The sequence below is a fragment of the Callionymus lyra genome, chromosome 14 (genome assembly GCF_982586985.1).
Source record: "Callionymus lyra chromosome 14, fCalLyr1.hap1.1, whole genome shotgun sequence".
NCBI lineage: Eukaryota > Metazoa > Chordata > Actinopteri > Syngnathiformes > Callionymidae > Callionymus > Callionymus lyra.
The window spans coordinates 5,536,979-5,556,666 of record NC_141831.1 but is presented as its reverse complement, the minus strand read 5'-3'; the positions used below and the strand labels follow the sequence as shown (position 1 = coordinate 5,556,666).

General features: G+C 36.8%; 1 protein-coding gene across 11 annotated transcripts; it reads right to left on the bottom strand.

The window, feature by feature from the left end:
- Window positions 1–652: 652 nt before the first annotated feature.
- Window positions 653–19,081, bottom strand: arfip2b (ARF interacting protein 2b). Of its 11 annotated transcripts, none has more exons than XM_087806964.1 (10): window positions 18,869–19,081; window positions 16,401–16,505; window positions 13,017–13,073; window positions 10,561–10,669; window positions 9,543–9,599; window positions 8,006–8,121; window positions 5,580–5,801; window positions 5,354–5,511; window positions 3,467–3,641; window positions 653–2,244 (listed from the first exon to the last, which is right to left on the bottom strand). In XM_087806964.1, the coding sequence occupies exons 2-10, from the start codon at window positions 16,497–16,499 to the stop codon at window positions 2,089–2,091; spliced, it is 1,149 nt and encodes a 382-aa protein (XP_087663090.1). In that variant the 5' UTR covers window positions 16,500–16,505; window positions 18,869–19,081; the 3' UTR covers window positions 653–2,088. The 11 variants fall into 11 exon arrangements, with proteins under 11 accessions (XP_087663090.1, XP_087663092.1, XP_087663091.1 ...); XM_087806966.1 differs by having other exon boundaries at window positions 10,588–10,669; XM_087806965.1 differs by having other exon boundaries at window positions 13,041–13,073.
- Window positions 19,082–19,688: the final 607 nt, after the last annotated feature.

Sequence of the window (19,688 nt, the reverse complement as noted above, 5' to 3'; positions counted from 1 at the left end):
AATGTTTTCCAACTATTTATTTAGTAATATTTATTCATACTTATGTTTAATGTTCTTTATCTCATAACTTTTTCCCCTCCCATAGTTTGTCATAAAATAATATTTTTCTCGTCATTTTCAACGAGCTACTAATAATTATCTTTATCAATAGAATATTACTTTGATTTCTGATCAGCTTTACTATGTGTATTGGCAAGAAATCAATCAATAAGGACCAGAAACTCTCTCCAAATTATTTAATCCAATTTAATAAATAAAAAAGCGTTTTATTTTATAAAGCATTTAAATGTAAGGTCTGTACTTTAATCAAAATTAAAAAAAAAAAACGTGTTTTCTCAATAAAAGATCCTGATAAACATGTTTTAATCCTTGTAGAGCCCGAGCTGGGGTGTAAGTCTGGATCAGATCACTGATGGAAGGTCTGACCATGAATAGATCTGAAAGTAAGAACCAGAATTTTAAAATTGATCCTGAAAGAAACTGGAAGCCGGTAAAGAGTTTTAAGGATCGGAGAAATGTGAGTTCTTCTACTAGAGCGGGTTAGAATTCTGGCTGCAGAGTTTAGTATCAACTGCACAAAGCACTCTACAAATATTACTTACTTACATACACCAGAAGAAAACGCACATAAATGTAGGCAAAAGAAAAACACTTGCTGGTTTAAAATGGACTCTTTAATTTTGTTCCCCTGGGAAGAAGGGATGGACTTTGGAGGTCGGAGTGAGGGATGAAGGCAGAGAAACAGATCTTGAAACATCACTTATGTGCAATCATTCATATAGTACAAGACACCAGCGCCACCTAGAAAATATCGATTGTACACAAATAAACTTTCTTTCTGAATAAATCTCTGCTCTCGCTCCACAATAGTCTGCTGAACGACAAGGGAAGAAAAGAAAAAAAAAAGCTTTCGATGGAAGAGGAACGTCACATTTTTATTCTATTGCTGATTGTTTGTCATTAATCATTTTACAGCATCGAATAAAATCAGTGGTTATTTTCTAGCTCATGAAGCAAATACATTATCAATTTTGACGAGATTCATGTTTGTAGTAACATTTTACTGTTGAGTTTAACATAAATCGAAATAAAACCACGATAACGCGAGAAAATCTGGTTCGTATTCATGTTTTTAAAAAGTATCAAGTGTCAATAAATGCACATTTCAACTCTAAATCGCTAAATGATTAGTCACATTACACATAAAATGTATTTTAACAGTTTAGTTGGTTCTATGTTCACATCTCATGACGCTAACAAATGAAATGCAGTTCCCCAGAGTGACCACTAGGCGGGGGTGCTGAGATGACCACGTTAGAAACGTACAAACAGCAAAGGCTGGTTCGCTGTGACAGTGTTGTCTTAATAAAGTGTATTTACTCGCACGTTTCTTAAGTTCACAAACTTCATCCGCTGTATATACGTGCCGTAGACATCCACAGATGTTTCAAATACTTCATGCAAAAGTGTGTGTATTACAGTTTTTGTCTCCAGTGTTTTACTCCACATGGACTCGGGATTATAACCAAAGAAACGCAGCCTTGCATTAGCGACCGCGTTCGTTAAGATGAATTTAAGTTTTCAAGCCGAAAAAAAACAACAAAAGTCGTGTTAGTGTTGATGATGTCATCGCGTGACCAGCTACGTCGTCCTGTCGCAGAAGCTAATAATATTCAACTACAATAGACTCTACGATATTAAAAAAAAACAAAGCCGTACATTGATTTGAATGTACATTGATTTCTTTACAGATCCTCATGTGCAACAGAAAAGAATTCCGATGATCCACTCGTGAGGCACACGAGGAGAGCGAGAGAGTTTGATGTTCCTAGTGAGCGTCATCGTCCGCATCGGGTCGCCGTGGATCCAGGTTCTATGGTGGAGCGTTAGCCGGGACGTTAAAGGGGTTTTCGGAGAGAGTTAGTCTGGAGACGAGCGAGGAAACGGGAGGTTTTGGAAGCGAGGCACTGGAACGCCTCCTGGCCGGACACGTCGTCCATCGACGCTTCCGTCGCTTCCTCTCGTGTAGATGCATCTGGGTTCGAGGGGTTTCTCCTGGGTTCTCCCCCGAGTGAAGGTTCTCCTTCTCTACTGCTCCTCCAGCCAGGAGGGCTTGTCGGCCCCCGGGGGCTTCAGCTTGATGCTGAACTGCTGCAGAGTTTGCTCCAGCTGCTGCTGGTTCCCGGCGAAGTAGGCGGAGATGGCGTTGTGGAAGAGGAGGAGCTGCTTGTGCATGACCTTCACCTGAGAGGAACCACAGGTGAGTAAGTAAGTAATATTTATTTGTATAGCGCTTTTCCAGACCAGGGTCACAAAGCGCTTAAACAATCAAAACAATATTTAATAAAGTACATACTTTAAAGATCAAGATAATACTGAGAACAACGCAGAAGTTCGAGAAATTCAAGGAAAAGCCTGAACAAATAGAAACGTCTTAAGGTGTTTCTTAAAGGAGTCAGTAGATCCATCAAGCGCAAAGGGAGAGAAGATCGTTCCAAAGCTTAGGAGCAACAGCCTGAAAAGATTTCTCTCCTCTGGTCCTGAAGTTCAGGAACCATCAGTAGATTCTGATCCACAGACCTCAGAGCCCGAGCTGGGGTGTAAGGCTGGATCAGATCAGTGATGTAAGGAGGAGCCTGACCATGAATAGATCTGAAAGTAAGAACCAGAATTTTAAATTGATCCTGAAAGAAACTGGAAGCCAGTGAAGAGTTTGAAGGATCGGAGAAATGTAAGTTCTTCTACTAGAGCGGCTCAGAATTCTGGCTGCAGAGTTCTGAATCAACTGCAGACGAGACGATCCTTCTTGTTAAGACATGAAAACAAACTGTTACAATAGTCCAGACGAGAAGAAACAAACGCATGGATTATAAGATCCAGATCATGTTCCGACAACATTTTCCTAAGTTTAGAGATTTTTCTCTGTTGAAGGAAACAGTTTCTGGTCAGTTTTCTACAGTGTTGAACAAGAGACATGTCTTTATCAAATACAACACCCAGGTTTCTCAGGCTCAGTTTGACAGACCGACCTAAGTCACCCAAGTACTGACTCAACCCTGGAATCTTATCATCAGGAGCAATCACCAGAGTTTCAGTTTTGTCCACATTTAGCTATAAAGAGTTTTCACTCATTGTTTGATTTCTAGCAAACAATTGACTAAGCTGTTCAGCCTCTGGGGCTCAGTTGGATCAAAAGAGCAGTAGAGCTGGATGTCATCAGCAAAAATGTGATAAGAAACATCTGGAAATCTCTGAATGACTTTACCGAGGGGAATCAAGTACAGCAAAAACAATAAAGGACCCAGAACAGAACCTTGAGGGACTCCACACAACAGCTCTGCTGATTCAGACCTCATTTGATTGACAGATACACTAAAACTGCGCCCAGAAAGGTAAGATGAGAACCATTCTAACACAGACCCAGACAGTCTTCAAAACCACAGGAACGATTAAGAAAAACACGAACCTTATTCTCCTCCAGGAACTTGAGCTTGATGGTGACGTCGGAGCGCAGGCGCTCGTACTTGTCCTTGTGGACCTGGTACTGTCCCTGCGCCGCCTCGATGCGGGCGATGGCCAGGGCGTCTCTGGGTCCCAGACCCAGCTCCTCCAGGTCTGCCCGGTAGGCGTCGAACTCCAGTCTGTCCCGGCACCACAACAATATCATGTTTCACATGTAGCACTGAGCAGACTTTAACACAACACTGATGGCAGTAGGCCGCGACGCAGCGCATCAGCTCAACAGGAGCATTCAGGTGTTTATCAGGATTCTTAGGATCAACTCTGTTGGTTTTTTGGCTCAAAAATCTTTTTTTCAGGAACAGAAAATATCCATTTTATTACAAACTCAGTAAAATCCAGTGCATTTGAACTTTAGTAAAGAAAAATGCTAAAAGAAAGTCTAATGGAGTTTTATTACAATTGCTTAAATCAAACATGAAAATGCCAAAAAACGTCATATTAAGCAAAATCTTTGCATTTTTAAATAATTGAACATCTTAAATCTTCAAACCCTTTATTTTGAAAATCACTGAACGAAAAAGTTGTTTATTTTTTTTAAATGGCACTGCTTTGTTTTTTTCTGAACAATTTAATTAAATAATTTGTGTATTCATTTTTTATATCATTTTAAAATAACGGTATATATATTTTTTATATAATTTTAAAATAACTATATATATTTTTGATATCATTTTAAAATAACTGTATATATATTTTTTATATCATTTTAAAAAACTGTATATATTTTTTTTAAATCATTTTAAAATAACTGTATATATATTTTTTATATCATTTTAAAATAACTGTATATATATTTTTTATATCATTTTAAAATAACTGTATATATATATTTTATATCATTTTAAAATAACTGTATATATATATATTATATCATTTTAAAATAACTGTATATATATATTATATCATTTTAAAACAACTGTATATATATATTTTATATCATTTTAAAATAACTGTATATATATTTTTTATATCATTTTAAAATAACTGTATATATATATTTTATATCATTTTAAAATAACTGAATATATATATTTTTATATCATTTTAAAATAACTGTATATATATTTTTTATATCATTTTAAAATAACTGTATATATATTTTTTATATCATTTTAAAATAACTGTATATATATTTTTTAAATCATTTTAAAATAACTGTATATATATTTTTTATATCATTTTAAAATAACTGTATATATATTTTTTATATCATTTTAAAATAACTGTATATACATTTTTTAAATCATTTTAAAATAACTATATATATATTTTTTATATCAAATATTTTAACCAATTGCAGATCAGTCATGTGATCGTCGTGTGATTGGCTGAAAGTTCGATCACTGTACATGGTGGCAACATTATAACAAGATTTTATATTGAATTTAAAAGGCTAAAAAATACTAAGTTTACAGCCTTTATTTTCGAAATCTTGGTATAACAATTTCAAACTCTATGTGCAAGAAAAAGGTTATTAATTGTGGAAAATATTCACATTTCTTAATTAAAAATAGAAGCGATTTAATTTAATTATTCAATAAAAAAAATTGTACCTTTCAAGATAGAAATAATTCAATACTTAAAAAACAACATTTAAATACAATTAAAGAATTAAAAACTAATGAACAGACACTTTTGTTTGTTAAACACCCAACTAATTCAAATGTTAATGGGAATTGCTAAAAAAAATGTTTAAAAAGTAAAAGAAACCCAAACAAAACCTCAAATTTGATTACAATTTGGTAGAACGACATTTTTTTTTATTCAGCTTGTTTTCACTGCACCTCAGACGATGGTCTGAACATATAAAGAAGTTCTAAAGGTTGCGTACCTGGCGTTCTCGTACATCTTGATGGTCATCAGCGAGTCCTCCATGGTCTTGTTGACCAGCGTGTTGATGCTGGACACGAAGAAGTTGACGGCGCCGAGCAGAGTCTCTCCGTTCTTGCAGAGCAGCTTCTGCGTCTCGGCGTTGTAGCCGAACTCGTCCTGCGAGAAGGAAAGCGTTACGACTGGAGTCTCGGGTTCAGCTTCTGGCGAAGGATCGGGAGCTTCACCCGCAGCTCGGGCGACTTCTGGCTGAGGTCGGCGAAGGTGTCGCCCAGAGCGTGCTGCGTCTGCACCATGTTGTAGAAGTGCGTGGTCAGAGCTCGCGCCAGTCGCAGCACGTTCTCGTATTTACGCTTCGTGTCCCTCAGCACCTCGATCTGAGCCTCCAGCTCCAGGTCCACCGTCCTGGACCCTCGACCGAAGCGCTCCGAGATCATCTGCTTGGTGCACTTCAGGGAGAAGGATGTTAGGAGTACGTAAGTAAGTACGTAAGTACATAGGTAAGTAAGTAAGTAAGTAGGTACGTAAGTACGTAAATAGGTACGTAAGTACATAGGTAAGTAAGTAAGTAAGTAGGCACGTAAGTAAGTAAATAGGTACGGTACGTAAATAAGTACTTCTGCAAATCACTATACAGGGTCAACGATACACTGTTGTGTATTGATAAAAATGTGTTGATACACATCACGATACAAGGATAAGATATATTGTGATACTGCAGTAACAAGTATATATGTGTAGTATTGTCCAGTATTTGACTCTGGTGTTGTCATAGTGTAGTAACAAGTATATATGGGTAGTATTGTCCAGTACTTGACTCTGGTGTTGTCATAGTGTAGTAACAATTATATATGTGTAGTATTGTCCAGTACTTGACTCTGGTGTTGTCATAGTGTAGTAACAAGTGTATATGTGTAGTATTGTCCAGTACTTGACTCTGGTGTTGTGATAGTGTAGTAACAAGTATACATGTGTAGTATTGTCCAGTACTTTAATCTGGTTTTGTGATAGTGTAGTAACAAGTATATATGTGTAGTATTATCCAGTACTTGACTCTGGTGTTGTGATAGTGTAGTAACAAGTATATATGTGAAGTATTGTCCAGTACTTGACTCTGGTGTTGTCATAGTGTAGTAACAAGTATATATGTGTAGTATTGTCCAGTACTTGAATCTGGTGTTGTGATAGTGTAGTAACAAGTATATATGTGTAGTATTGTCCAGTACTTGACTCTGGTGTTGTGATAGTGTAGTAACAAGTATATATGTGTAGTATTGTCCAGTACTTGACTCTGGTGTTGTGATAGTGTAGTAACAAGGATATATGTGTAGTATTGTCGAATACTTGACTTTGGTGTTGTGATAGTGTAGTAACAAGGATATATGTGTAGTATTGTCCAGTACTTGACTCTGGTGTTGTGATAGTGTAGTAACAAGTATATATATGTGTAGTATTGTTGAGTACTTGACTCTGGTGTTGTGATACTGTAGTAACAAGTATATATGTGTAGTATTGTCGAGTACTTGACTCTGGTGTTGTGATAGTGTAGTAACAAGTATATATGTGTAGTATTGTTGAGTACTTGACTCTGGTGTTGTGATACTGTAGTAACAAGTATATATGTGTAGTATTGTCGAGTACTTGACTCTGGTGTTGTGATAGTGTAGTAACAAGTATATATGTGTAGTATTGTCGAGTACTTGACTCTGGTGTTGTGATAGTGTAGTAACAAATATATATGTGTAGTATTGTCCAGTACTTGACTCTGGTGTTGTGATAGTGTAGTAACAAGTATATATGTGTAGTATTGTTGAGTACTTGACTCTGGTGTTGTGATACTGTAGTAACGAGTAAATATGTGTAGTATTGTCCAGTACTTGACTCTGGTGTTGTAGTATTTACAGACCACATGACTCTTGACGAAGTCGTAACTGCTTTCAATTGCTTGTCAACTGTATCCTCTCGTCCTCAGTCTATCTACAAGATCTCATTTCATTGCTCCTTTAATTGCGGAGGACTTAACGACTGCTGCCATCTAGTGGCTGGACGTTTAATTGCAACACAAAAATGAATGATCGTGAATATTTTAATCCTAACTGTAAATTTACCCAATTTTTTTTTTTTTACTATTCTTAATTTTTTCGTTATTTAACATGAATGTTTTTACTTCATACACGATTGATTAAAATATGAACCATAAAAGAACTATGATAAGAAATAAAATAGGATGAAAAAAAAGAAAAAAAAAAAGAGTATAATTATTTTTTAATATCGATGGTATTGTGAAAAAGATATTGCAATATTCAAGTGCTTCAATATTTTTCTCCCAGCCCTAACAATAATACAATTATTATAATACAGAATGAAACCATTTTTTAAGTATTAAGTATTTTTTAAGTGCTGTCAAAATATAATAATAACAAATAAAAAGGATGTTTTACGTACAAAATTGAATTCCCTTAGAGTTCAATAAGGCCGAAGTGTTGAGCGATTCTCCATGAATATTTGTATAGTATATTGTATAAATAAGTACATATACTGTATATAAATGTTTTCCTTCACTAGTCACATCTAGTTCTGAGTGTGTACTTTCTTCTGACATCACTGTCGGTTCGAGTAAAAACGACTCCTGTCAATAAACGCCTCCACGAACCTTGTAGGTGTTGAGGCTCCACTTCTTCACCGACTCCAGCTTCTCCACGGCGACGCCTCTGGACGCGTCGTCTCCCGCCATGGACGAGCTGCTGCTGCTGTGGTGCATGCTGGGACCTGGAGACGAGAAGCGTCAACTATCGCCGCGGCAACGAGCGGCGAGCGAAGCATGCAGGGAGGAGGAAGTAGTGGAGGGAAGAGAGCAGGAAGTGAAGCCTAGAGACCATTCAAAGTTGAATCCCACCCTCCTCACCCGAGCCTCCGTAGTCGTGAGACGGACTTTCTATCTGCTGGACGAAGGGGCTCCTGAGGGGGGCGCTAGAGCGCTTGGAGCGCAGCTCTGTGGTGGAGGGATGGTGGAGGGATGGTGGAGGGAGGGGGGTTTTGTTTCAAGGATGAGGGGATGTTTTGGTGTTAAAATAAATGGGGTGAGGGGTGTTTGAGGTGAAGGACGTAAAGGAGGAAAGGAAGAAGAAGAAGAAGAAGAAGAAGAAGAAGTGGAGAACCATGAGTCGATGGCAGACGAACGTTGAACAACAATGAAGGAAAGAAAGAATGACTTGAACAGGAAACATGGACTCTCGACCCGACAGGACCTGCTTGAAGCCTCGACCGACACCAAGAACCCACAAAGAAAGAACTTCAGCCGAAAGTCACACAGTCACGCGTTTATATGACCGAGAGCGCGTCTCAAATCGCACACTTCTGCACTTACACTTGATATTTCGAGTGTGTGAAAATGTAGTGCGCAATGAGCACTCAATTAACAACAAAAGTGAGTGTGGATCGATGGACACTTTCCACCCTCGACGTCCTCCATCTTAGTGACGTAGATGAAGCTAAACTGAAGCTAAACTGAAGCTAAACCGAAGCTAAACCGAAGCTAAACTGAAGCTAAACTGAAGCTACATCTCTGACGACGAGTCTTCGGAGCGGATACTGACGTAAATGTCTCGAGAAAACACTCATTTTACCACAAAACAACAATAATAACACAATGAAACACAACTTAATAACTTGTTTCAGTTGTTAAAAAGTGTTGTCAAGTGTCAGTGATAGAGTTTCAACGACTGGTTACAATCAGGGTTAAATAGTAGTAGAAGAAGAAGCTGTCGAGACTACTCTGTCCAAATTTGCGCACTGCGCAAGTAAGTGCACTGTCTTACAGTGTACTCTAAAGCAATGCACTTGGAGAAGTGCGCGATTTGAGACACTGTGTACTCGAAAGCAGTGCGCGATTTGAGACACAGTGTACTCTAAAGCAGTGCACGATTTGAGACACTGTGTACTCTAAAGCAGTGCACGATTTGAGACACTGTGTACTCTAAAGCAGTGCGCGATTTGAGACACAGTGTACTCTAAAGCAGTGCACGATTTGAGACACTGTATACTCTAAAGCAGTGCACGATTTGAGACACTGTATACTCTAAAGCAGTGCACGATTTGAGACACGGTGTACTGTAAAGCAGTGCACTCGGAGAAGTGCGCGATCTGAGACGCAGCAAGAAAGGAGCCTGAAGTGTACAAAGGTCGTCCACCTATTCCTGCTACACAGATGTGTCTGTTAAAGTCAGCGTTGTAGCGAACGGCAGGACCTGAGAGAGACAGAGGTCAGAGGTCACAGAGGTCACCGCTTCAGCTTGAGTTATGTGAAAATCTGTGACCTTTTTTTTTTTTTTACAAATGGATTCAAATAAATGAATGAGACACTTTACACTTTCCTGTATCTTCTTTTTTTAAATGATTATTGATCATCTGGTCTTGTTTTTATGATATAGAAGTCATTTGTTGTTTGGTTGGTTTTGTTGTATTTTATTTGATAAATAGTCCTTTTCCATAAAAAAATCTTACATACTTATGCATATATATATATATATATATATATTATACTGTATATATTACACGCACACTGTGTATATATACACACACGGATATGCATGTGTGTATATATATATATTATATATATATATATATACACATGCATATCAGTGTGTGTATATATACACAAAGTGTGTGTGTGCGTGTAATATATACAGTATAAATATATATATATATATATATATATAAATATACATACACACATACACACTCGTATATATATGTATATTTATACTGTATATATTACACGCACACGCACACACACACTGTGTATATATACACAAAGTGTGTGTGCGCGTGTAATATATACAGTATAAATATATATATATATATACACACATATATATATGTATATTTATACTGTATATATTACACGCACACACACTGTGTATATATACACACACGGATATGCATGTGTATGTGTATATATATATATACAAACACATGCATATCCAGTATATATAAGTAATATGGATGTATATATAAGTAATATGTACAAGAACAGTTGTAGTAGAAAACTTTAAGCTGCTGCTACATCACGGCAGGAACCCACGAGTCAGCAGAAATCTAAAAACACCACAAGCTTCACGTCTGGGAAACAAATCAGCGAGAAGAAGACGATGATGATGATTATGATGATGATGAAGATGAGAAAATAAAAAGAAATGAAGGAAAAACCTTTGATGGTGCTGGTGGGAATGATACCTTCTGCTGTTCCTCCGTAGCCCCCCGACACGATGCTGGTCTCGTTGAGGTTGGGCCCCGACACCATGACCTGCTGCAGATCCTGCAAGAGAGCCACAGGTGAGACGAGATCTTCATGTGGTCGCAGACGTTCATGTTAATCATTAATTCTGCAGAGACCTCGACTATGTTAGCAGAGAGTTAGTCACCCGTGTTAGACAATGATTAACCTGTGAGTGAGGAGCAGGTTTAGTGAGTACATTTAGTATTTAGTGTTTAAGTACTTCAGTAAATAGTTAGTGTTGTCAATTCATGGTTTGATTCTTAATACACAGAAACTCCGGTTTTTATTTGTACTTTGTATTTTTATATTTGGAATGTGAGAATACTTATGGACCTATTTTATAATTAGGGGTGGGTAAAAAAAAAGTATTGATACACTTAAATATCGCAATAATGTTTTCCGTGATACCGTACTAATATTGAACCACATTTATTTTTTATTGTTTTAACATCATTTATTCAGATTTTAAATCACATTTTATTAGCATCTTATTATGGTTTATATTTAAATAAAGTGTATATAACAAATAAAAGTCTCGCTTACGTCCTCAGTGGCTAAACAAACAATGAAATCCTGCGATGACTGAGGACGAGAGGATACAGTCGACTCCACGAGCTTTTAAAGCTGATGTTTGGAGATATTTTGGTTTGAAAACAAATGAAATCAGTTACGACTTCATCAAGAGTCATGTGGTCTCGACAATACTACGCATATATACTCGTTACTACAGAATCACAATACATTGCATTATTGACCCTGTATTGTACCGTTTTAAAATATTTATACAGCAATGTATGAAATATTTTTCCACGATAGCGTATGAATATTCAACAGCACTTTTAGCGACTAAAAACAAATCAATATAAAATTTGGCGTTCAAACCATATTTTATTTTTTTTTGCCATAGTTATTATATGGTGACTGAGGACGAGAGGATACAGTCGACTCGACCACAGCAGCTTTTAAAGCCGATGTTTGGATATATTTTGGTTTGAAAACAAATTAAATCAGTTACGACTTCATCAAGAGTCATGTGGTCTCGACAATACTATGCAAATATACGTATTACTACAGAATCACAATACATTGCATTATTGACCCTGTATTGTACCGATTTAAAATATTTATACAGCAATGTATGAAATATTTTTCCACGATAGCGTATGAATATTCGACAGCACTTTTAGCGACTAAAAACAAATCAATATAAAATTTGGCGTTCAAACCATATTTAATTTTTTTTTGCCATAGTTATTATATGGTGACTGAGGACGAGAGGATACAGTCGACTCGACTACAGCAGCTTTTAAAGCCGATGTTTGGATATATTTTGGTTTGAAAACAAATTAAATCAGTTACGACTTCATCAAGAGTCATATGGTCTTGACAATACTACGCAAACATACGTATTACTACAGAATCACAATACATTGCATTATTGACCCTGTATTGTACCGATTTAAAATATTTATACAGCAATTTATCCAATATTTTACGATAGTGTATCAATATAATCGACAGCACTTTTAGCGACTAAAGACAAATCAATATAAAATGTGACTTTTAAACCATTTTTTTTTTTTTTTTTACCATAGTTATTATATGGTGACTGAGGACGAGAGGATACAGTCGACTCGACCACAGCAGCTTTTAAAGCCGATGTTTGGATATATTTTGGTTTGAAAACAAATGAAAGCAGTTACGACTTCGTCAAGAGTCATGTGGCCTGTAAATACTACAATACCATAGTCAAGTACTCGACAATACTACACATATATCCTAACAATTTATCGCAAAATATATTTGCATCTTTGACCCTGTATTGTGATCTTTTTAATCTAAGATTCTTGTCAATACACACCTCTAATAAAGGAATATCGAATCAAATCTATTCTTGTAATATTGAGTATATTCCACACAAGGTAGTACACAAACTAAATTATTATTGTTGTTTGAAAGTACACACAGCGCACAAACATGCACTCGGCTTTTCCCTAAATTAGCGACCAGGGAACGGGAGGAATTCTCGGAAAGAGGAGGAGACGCTTCCTGTTGGTCGATATAATCTCACAACTATTTTAACACAAGACTCTCCGTGACGATTTGGTTACGAGTCTGAATTAGTGACACACACACACACCGAGTGAAGACGCACAAAAAAAGCCGTGACAGGAGAGACACAATCGGAAGTTTGTGTTGTTAGGGAAAGACCAGTTAACAAGGAGCTCACACCACAATGCACGGCGGTTCGCCACAACCCACCAGAGTTCGGACATTGGATGAGGCAGGAAGCCAAACCACTGAGCGGTAAACAAACACACAAACAAACACACAAACAAACACACACACACACACACAAACACACACACACACACAGATGGCTCACCCTGCTGCCTCTGGAGCCTCCTACCTTCTCTCCTAAGCTCCACTGCAGCTTTGTAGCCTGTGCAGAGATGGCGGACATTGACACACAACACAAAAAAAAAAAAACACAGGAAAAAACAAAACAAAGGATGAGAAAAACAAAAGAGGACAGAAAGTAATAAAGGAAACAACATCCAAGGAAAATGAAGCAGCATGCTCGATGGGAAACGTGGCGTCACAGCTGGACACGGAAGCTACAGAGAGAATCTGAACAACCGTCGTTCGTCGCCGAGTCGACTTGTGTTTGTCGTTCATCGAGCCGTCGTCGTACGAACTCCTCGTTTGTACGCGACTTTATTAGCGTCGACATGTGTGCGACATATTTCTGACTTTTATCGCTACGTGAACACGGCACTGTTGCAGGTTTTATTGACGATATCGAAGCGAAACGATTGTTTCTGTGACGACATTTTCTACAGACAACCGGGTTTGAATTGAATATTATACCCCGAACAGACGAGTGAGATGGAGGGAAAAACACATCAGCAACAGTCAAATATTTCACAAAAAGAAAATAAAATGTGTACATTTTAGAAGGGCAGTAATAATATTGCAATATTTTATTTTATAATACCGTATTTATGTACAACAGCACGGTATCGACTATTTAAATAACAATTAACTGCAAATATTTGCTGCGTTTGTTCATCTTTGTGTTGCGATTAAACTTAAAACAACCTTTAGATTCCAGGTGATGACTGAGGACGAGAGGATACAGTGACTCCAGCAGCTTTTAAAGCTGATGTTTGGACATATTTTGGTTTGAAAACAAATGAAAGCAGTTACGACTTCGTCAAGAGTCATGTGGTCTGTAAATACTACAACACCAGAGTCAAGTACTGGACAATACTAAACATATATCCTTGTTACTAAAGTATCACAAAACATTGTATCATTGACCCTGTATCCTAGGGGTGTTGGAAAATATTGATACGGCGATGTATCACAATATTTCTTTTCCTGATACTATATTAATATTTAACAGCACTTTAGGGATTAAAACAAATCAATTTAAAATGTGGATTTAAATCATATTTTGTTTTTTACCATAGTTATTATATGGAGACTGAGGACGAGAGGATACAGTGAGTCCAGCAGATTTTAAAGCTGATATTTGGACATATTTTGGTTTGAAAACAAATGAAAGCAGTTACGACTTCGTCAAGAGTCATGTGGTCTGTAAATACTACAACACCAGAGTCAAGTACTGGACAATACTACAAATATATCCTACTAATTTATCATAAAATATATTGCATCTTTGACCCTGTATCGTGATTTGTATTGATCGCCAGATTCTTGCCAATTCACGCCTTTAATGAAGGACTATCCAATCTTATCCAAGTCTATATATACACGAGTACTCGACAATACTACAAATATATCCTTGTTACTACATTACCACAATATATCATATCGTTTCCCCTGTATCGTAAACGTATCAAATCACCAGATTCTTGCCAATACATACCTTTAAATATTGACATCTTTGCAACTTATTACAGACTATTATTTATAGAAAAACAAATTGAACGTTTCTGTGACTGCAAACGACCTGGATTATTGAATATAACTTGAACGAAATGAGTAGAAAACCTGCAATAGTCAAAGAAACTATAACTTAATTATAGTTTATCTGCTAAAATCAACCAATTAAACTAAATGTCGAACTGTTACGATGTGTATATTAACAAGGATCTGGTGATAAGAAACACAGGGAATGATACTATATATGACAATACTGTAGGAACAGCGATATATTGGTCAAATACGCAACACAAACATCCTAAACTAGTGGTATTTGGAATCCATCATTTGAAATACCAACACAACAACACGCCCCTGAGCTGCACATCCTTCTCTACACTTGCTGGAGACACAGATGTCAGCTGCAGATTCAATCCGGACTCGTTCACCAGAGGACAAAAAAAAAAAACACAGCTAGGATAGTGAAGGCGTTTCCATGACGACAGGTTAATAGATCCTACTACTGAACTTATCTCTTAAAGGCGTGAGTTTGGAGCTGGTTTTTCCAGCCTATCTTGTTTGCAGAAGCGTTTATCACCTCGGCTGAGTTTAGCAAACATCAGGTCGACTCCAGGATCTTCAGTCTGTTTGTGTTCGCGGGTGTGACTCCAGTTTAAACCACTGTGACTCCAGTTTAAACCGCTGTGACTCCAGTTTAAACCACTGTGACTCCAGTTTAAACCACTGTGACTCCAGTTCAAACGACACGTCACCGTTGGCTCGCAGGCCGACTCGGAAAATGTCCAACTTCGTTTTATGGATCCGTGAAGTTCACTTGATCGTGTCGACCCGGGATTTTAGACCTTTTTTCCCTTTTCGTGACTCAACTATTAAACGGGAAATAAAGAATTGTCGAGTAATGGATGTGTAAGGAAGTTAAAACTTGACTAATATACACTTCTTTTTTTTTTTAAGACTTTTAGACTTTCTTTTATTGCCATTGCACAGACAAACACCGAAGTGAAACTGGCAACTAAATTTCGTTGCTTGGCAACCATTAAAGAACAGAGCATAGAGGGAATGTATAGGAAAAAAAAAGTATTAATATTAATACGTTAAAAATATAAACATTAAACTATTTTTCTTCAAACCCTCAAGTTGTAAAATTCTAGGAAAGAGAACATTTTCCATCAGATTATTGAATGACTGAATTCAAATTAAATAATCAAACTTTTCTTTTATTGAAATTTGATAAATGAATTTAATAAATAAGGTCTATATGGAAAGGTTGACTTTCTTTTAATTAAATAGTTGAATCCAATAATTTGTATATTGAATGGTTGCATTATTATTATTTTTTTTAATAATTTAATTTAAAATGTTACATTTTTACCAGATAAACGTTTTTCTTTACAAACTCCAATCCCAGTAATTTACAGAATAATGTTTTTAATGCGATATATAATAATTCATAGCATTTAAATTCAATATTATAAAGTTGGTATGCTAGTGCAAACATTTAAATATTATTTATTAAAAGACAATACAGAAAATATTGAATTTTTATGAATAATTTGAAGAAAAAAAAGATGCTTAAAGCAAAAACAACATTTCAATTTAAAAGATTTCAACACTAATGTTAAATTCAATATTCTGATGGCACTGAGTGGGTCTTTACCTAAAATAAATGATCAAAATAAAGTTAAATTCCTGTCAAACGCACTCTTGTAAGTGGATCAAAGAACATTAAATTAAGGATTAATGAAGTGTTTCTCCTGGTTTCTCGTCACGTAAACGGTTGAGTTTGTCGCACCGGACGAGTCGATGGATAAACGAGTGTCGAGAGCTTCGTTTACACAGAGGCGTCCGTTGAACCGACCTGCTCCAGGCTGTCGTCCTCCGCCAGCGTTCCTGTGTCGCCGTTGCTGTTGATCGGAATCTCCATCGTGGCAGCTTTGCTCATGATGCTGTCACTCATAATGCACTGGAGGAGAGAGAGAAGAAAGAAGAGAGACGGTTAAAGTGTGGGTGGAAAAAAATATGTTTGACTAATGTGGATGAAAAGAAGAAACGTCGGCAAATGAGTTTTGCGTGGTGGAAACAGAGGGATCGGTGGATGATGATTAGAGTGAGCAGGACAAGAGCCGGTTCACAAAAGACTCGTGACTCAAACCCAAAACACTCGTGTCACGTCCTTCCAGATCCAGAGACTTTACATCACGGCGTGTTTGAAAGCTTCCGACAAACGATATTAAAGGGACAGAAATAGCTTCTTCGTCCACATTGAAGTCACTTTCTGGAACGATGTGTACGAATGTCGGGATGGAAATACACAATGGCGGTTCAAGAAGTCGCACATCAGGAGGAAAGACTGTCACGAGGTCACGTCATGCGTTCGTCAAGCATGTCCGTGTAGGATTCCACGATAGATGGAAGCTGAAGAGCAGATGTTTCACAACAGAAGCACCTTTATGCTCAACTCTAGGACCTCTTAAATGATGACACTGGATTAAAAACATGCTACTTTAGTGACATGACAGTCGTTTTGTAGGAAATAAAGACATTTAAATGTTAATACTTTCAATAAAAAAAGGGGAAAATACAAGACATTATTAATCTACTTACATTTCATTTATGTTTATTTTGATTCTTTAAAGTTGTCATCACAATATGTCGCTGTCTTGTGTTTAAAACACTGGCATTAAATGTGTTCGGATTCATACTGTTAAATATATACAGTAGATAATATACGATAGAGTTATTGATACAAGATAAATGTATTGATCCCTTGGGAAAACTCCTTTGGGAAATGAGGGTTCTAGTCTCCTCACAGCAGACACAGAACATTAAGATCATGAATATACAATTAATAAAATACAATAAATAACAAATATATATATATATATGACTATAAGGAATAAATAAGGATATAAGTGCAGTTTAAGGTTGAACAGGATACAGATGATAAACTTGGAAATTTGCTCAAGGTGAGGAAGAAGAGTTTACGATAAATAAGAGTAAACTTCCTCAAATAAAGTCAGTTATTGGCCTCCCTATTGATCTTGGTTTATTTACACTTTTATACACTGACTTTTGACTCTTAAAGCAACATTTTCAAACATCCAAATACCTCCATACAGCTCATCTGTAAAGTCCATATTGTATAAGTAAGTAATATTTGTAGAGCGCTTTTCTAGACCAGGGTCACAAAGCGCTTAAGCAATCAAAAACAATACTCAAAAAAATCTATGATGACACCGAGACAAACACATTGTCTTCAAGACGAAGACAGCTGAGCTCCAGTAGCTACTGTACATTAAAATGAACAAACCGTTTTGTCTATAACTAAAAAAAGAACAGATTAATTGATTAATTGATTTTGTGCAAAGCTATGACTTTAACTGGATTTATTATATTATATAATTATACATTATTATTATTATTATACGGATTTTGTTTAGTCTAAAATGCCGTTTTATTACCTAAACTGAATTAAACATATTATGTTGTTGTTTCTATTGTGTTTTATTAATGCACTGTGACGTTTTTTGTTGAATCTTTTAAGTAGTTTTGTTGATTTTTTTAAGTACATTGTTACAGTTGTTAAATAGCTTATTTGATTATTATTGTCATTATCATGCGGTTCTTTGCACCTTTGCTTCAGGACTTAAGTCTGGACTCCGGCTCAGGTGGATCAGCTGATCCTGGTTAAGTACCGCCCCGAGAGACAACAATGGAGACGTTTACTCTTCTCTGACAGATCAGCTTTTAAAAGTCTTTAAAACAAACAAAGAAAGTGTGTTTGGATCGAGTTCAAATGTGTCACTATTTCCTCAAGGTGTGTTGATCCTCTGGCGACCTTTCCAGGGTGTCCTCCCAACCGACCACGTCAGTGGAACAAACAGAAGAATTCAACGAATTATTTCCATGCATCTGTTATTCTTTTTGAATTAAAACACTTTTACTGGTTACTATGGCAACGGAAGGATGTGATGATGTGGACGGTTAAGGGGGGGCGAGGAGGGGGGGGGGCACGACAGGTGCAGCAGCCGCTCAGGTGAACATTTAGCACGTGAGCTAACACACCTGTGTTCACCTTTTAAAACAGCAGGTTTGATGTTTAACGCGATAAAAGCAGTGTTTTGTCGCCACAAAAACACGCCATTATTACCTTGTTATGAGCTGCAGCTCCAGGCCCGTTACTACCTGACATATGGCCGGAGGAACGAGCTTCTACGGGCACCTCGAGGTCCGTCACATGCAGACGCTAAAGGTGTCAGATCTAAGAACGTTCACCTGCACAGGTGAGGGCGAATAGACAGTTTAACGCGGTTTTAAATCGCTTACCGGCGTCGCTGATCCCGTCGAGGAAACAACAAGCTAACAGCGCAGCATCTCACGCCAGGATCCGCTTCCGTCGCTGCTGTGAGCGAATATCTTTTATTTATTTAAACTAATAAAACACTCGAGGGCTAGTGGGGATTGTGCGGCGGTGTCATGGTCGTCCAGTTTCTGCGGAGTAAAAAAATGATCGGCTGACGTTTTAATGAAGGAAAGAGAAACGCTTTACGGAAGTGACGTCAACGGATTGATCCTGAGGAGATCGTGTATTGAAGAGACGCGGTTTACGTCACAGTGTTGGACTGTGGACTGTGGTTTATTATTTTTTTATTAATAATTATTATTAGTTGATCGATTCCAAATTATAGTCGCAGTTTGGCTAAAGAAAATTATTCTTAGTATTAAAATATAAATTAGCGTCACAACTCAATTGATCTTTTTTTTTTTTACTTTAATTTTACAGGATCTTCTCAACATCAGCAAATAATAATACAAAAATGTTTTTATTTTAATTTTAATTAAATAAATAGTTTACAAATCTGTAATTGACATAGATTGGAAAACTCTATTAAATAACTCGAGGCTCACGCTGTACACACCTTGACGTACTTTATATGAACGAAGTTGACGTCTTCGTTTTCAACGCATCTTTGAACGCATCTTTCAAGCTTCTGGCGAGACTTCAAAAAAATTAAAATTAAATTAAAAAACATATTTATCTTCAAAATACTTGCATTTGAATCATTACCTATAAAAGTTAGAATGCAACAAAAAAAAGTATATATTCACAAATATAGGAGCAACACTCAATTTACTATCGGAGTAA

What these genes read in the sequence shown, in the direction of transcription:
- arfip2b (XM_087806964.1), bottom strand. Translation starts at nt 16,499, where the DNA reads ATGAGTGACAGCATCATGAGCAAAGCTGCCACGATGGAGATTCCGATC. An exon ending in CATCTGTGTAGCAGGAATAG is followed by an intron (nt 8,122 to 9,542) that starts GTGGACGACCTT and finishes TCTCGTCTCCAG; the next exon opens with GTCCCAGCATGCACCACAGC. An exon ending in AGTTCCTGGAGGAGAATAAG is followed by an intron (nt 2,245 to 3,466) that starts GTTCGTGTTTTT and finishes GGTTCCTCTCAG; the next exon opens with GTGAAGGTCATGCACAAGCA.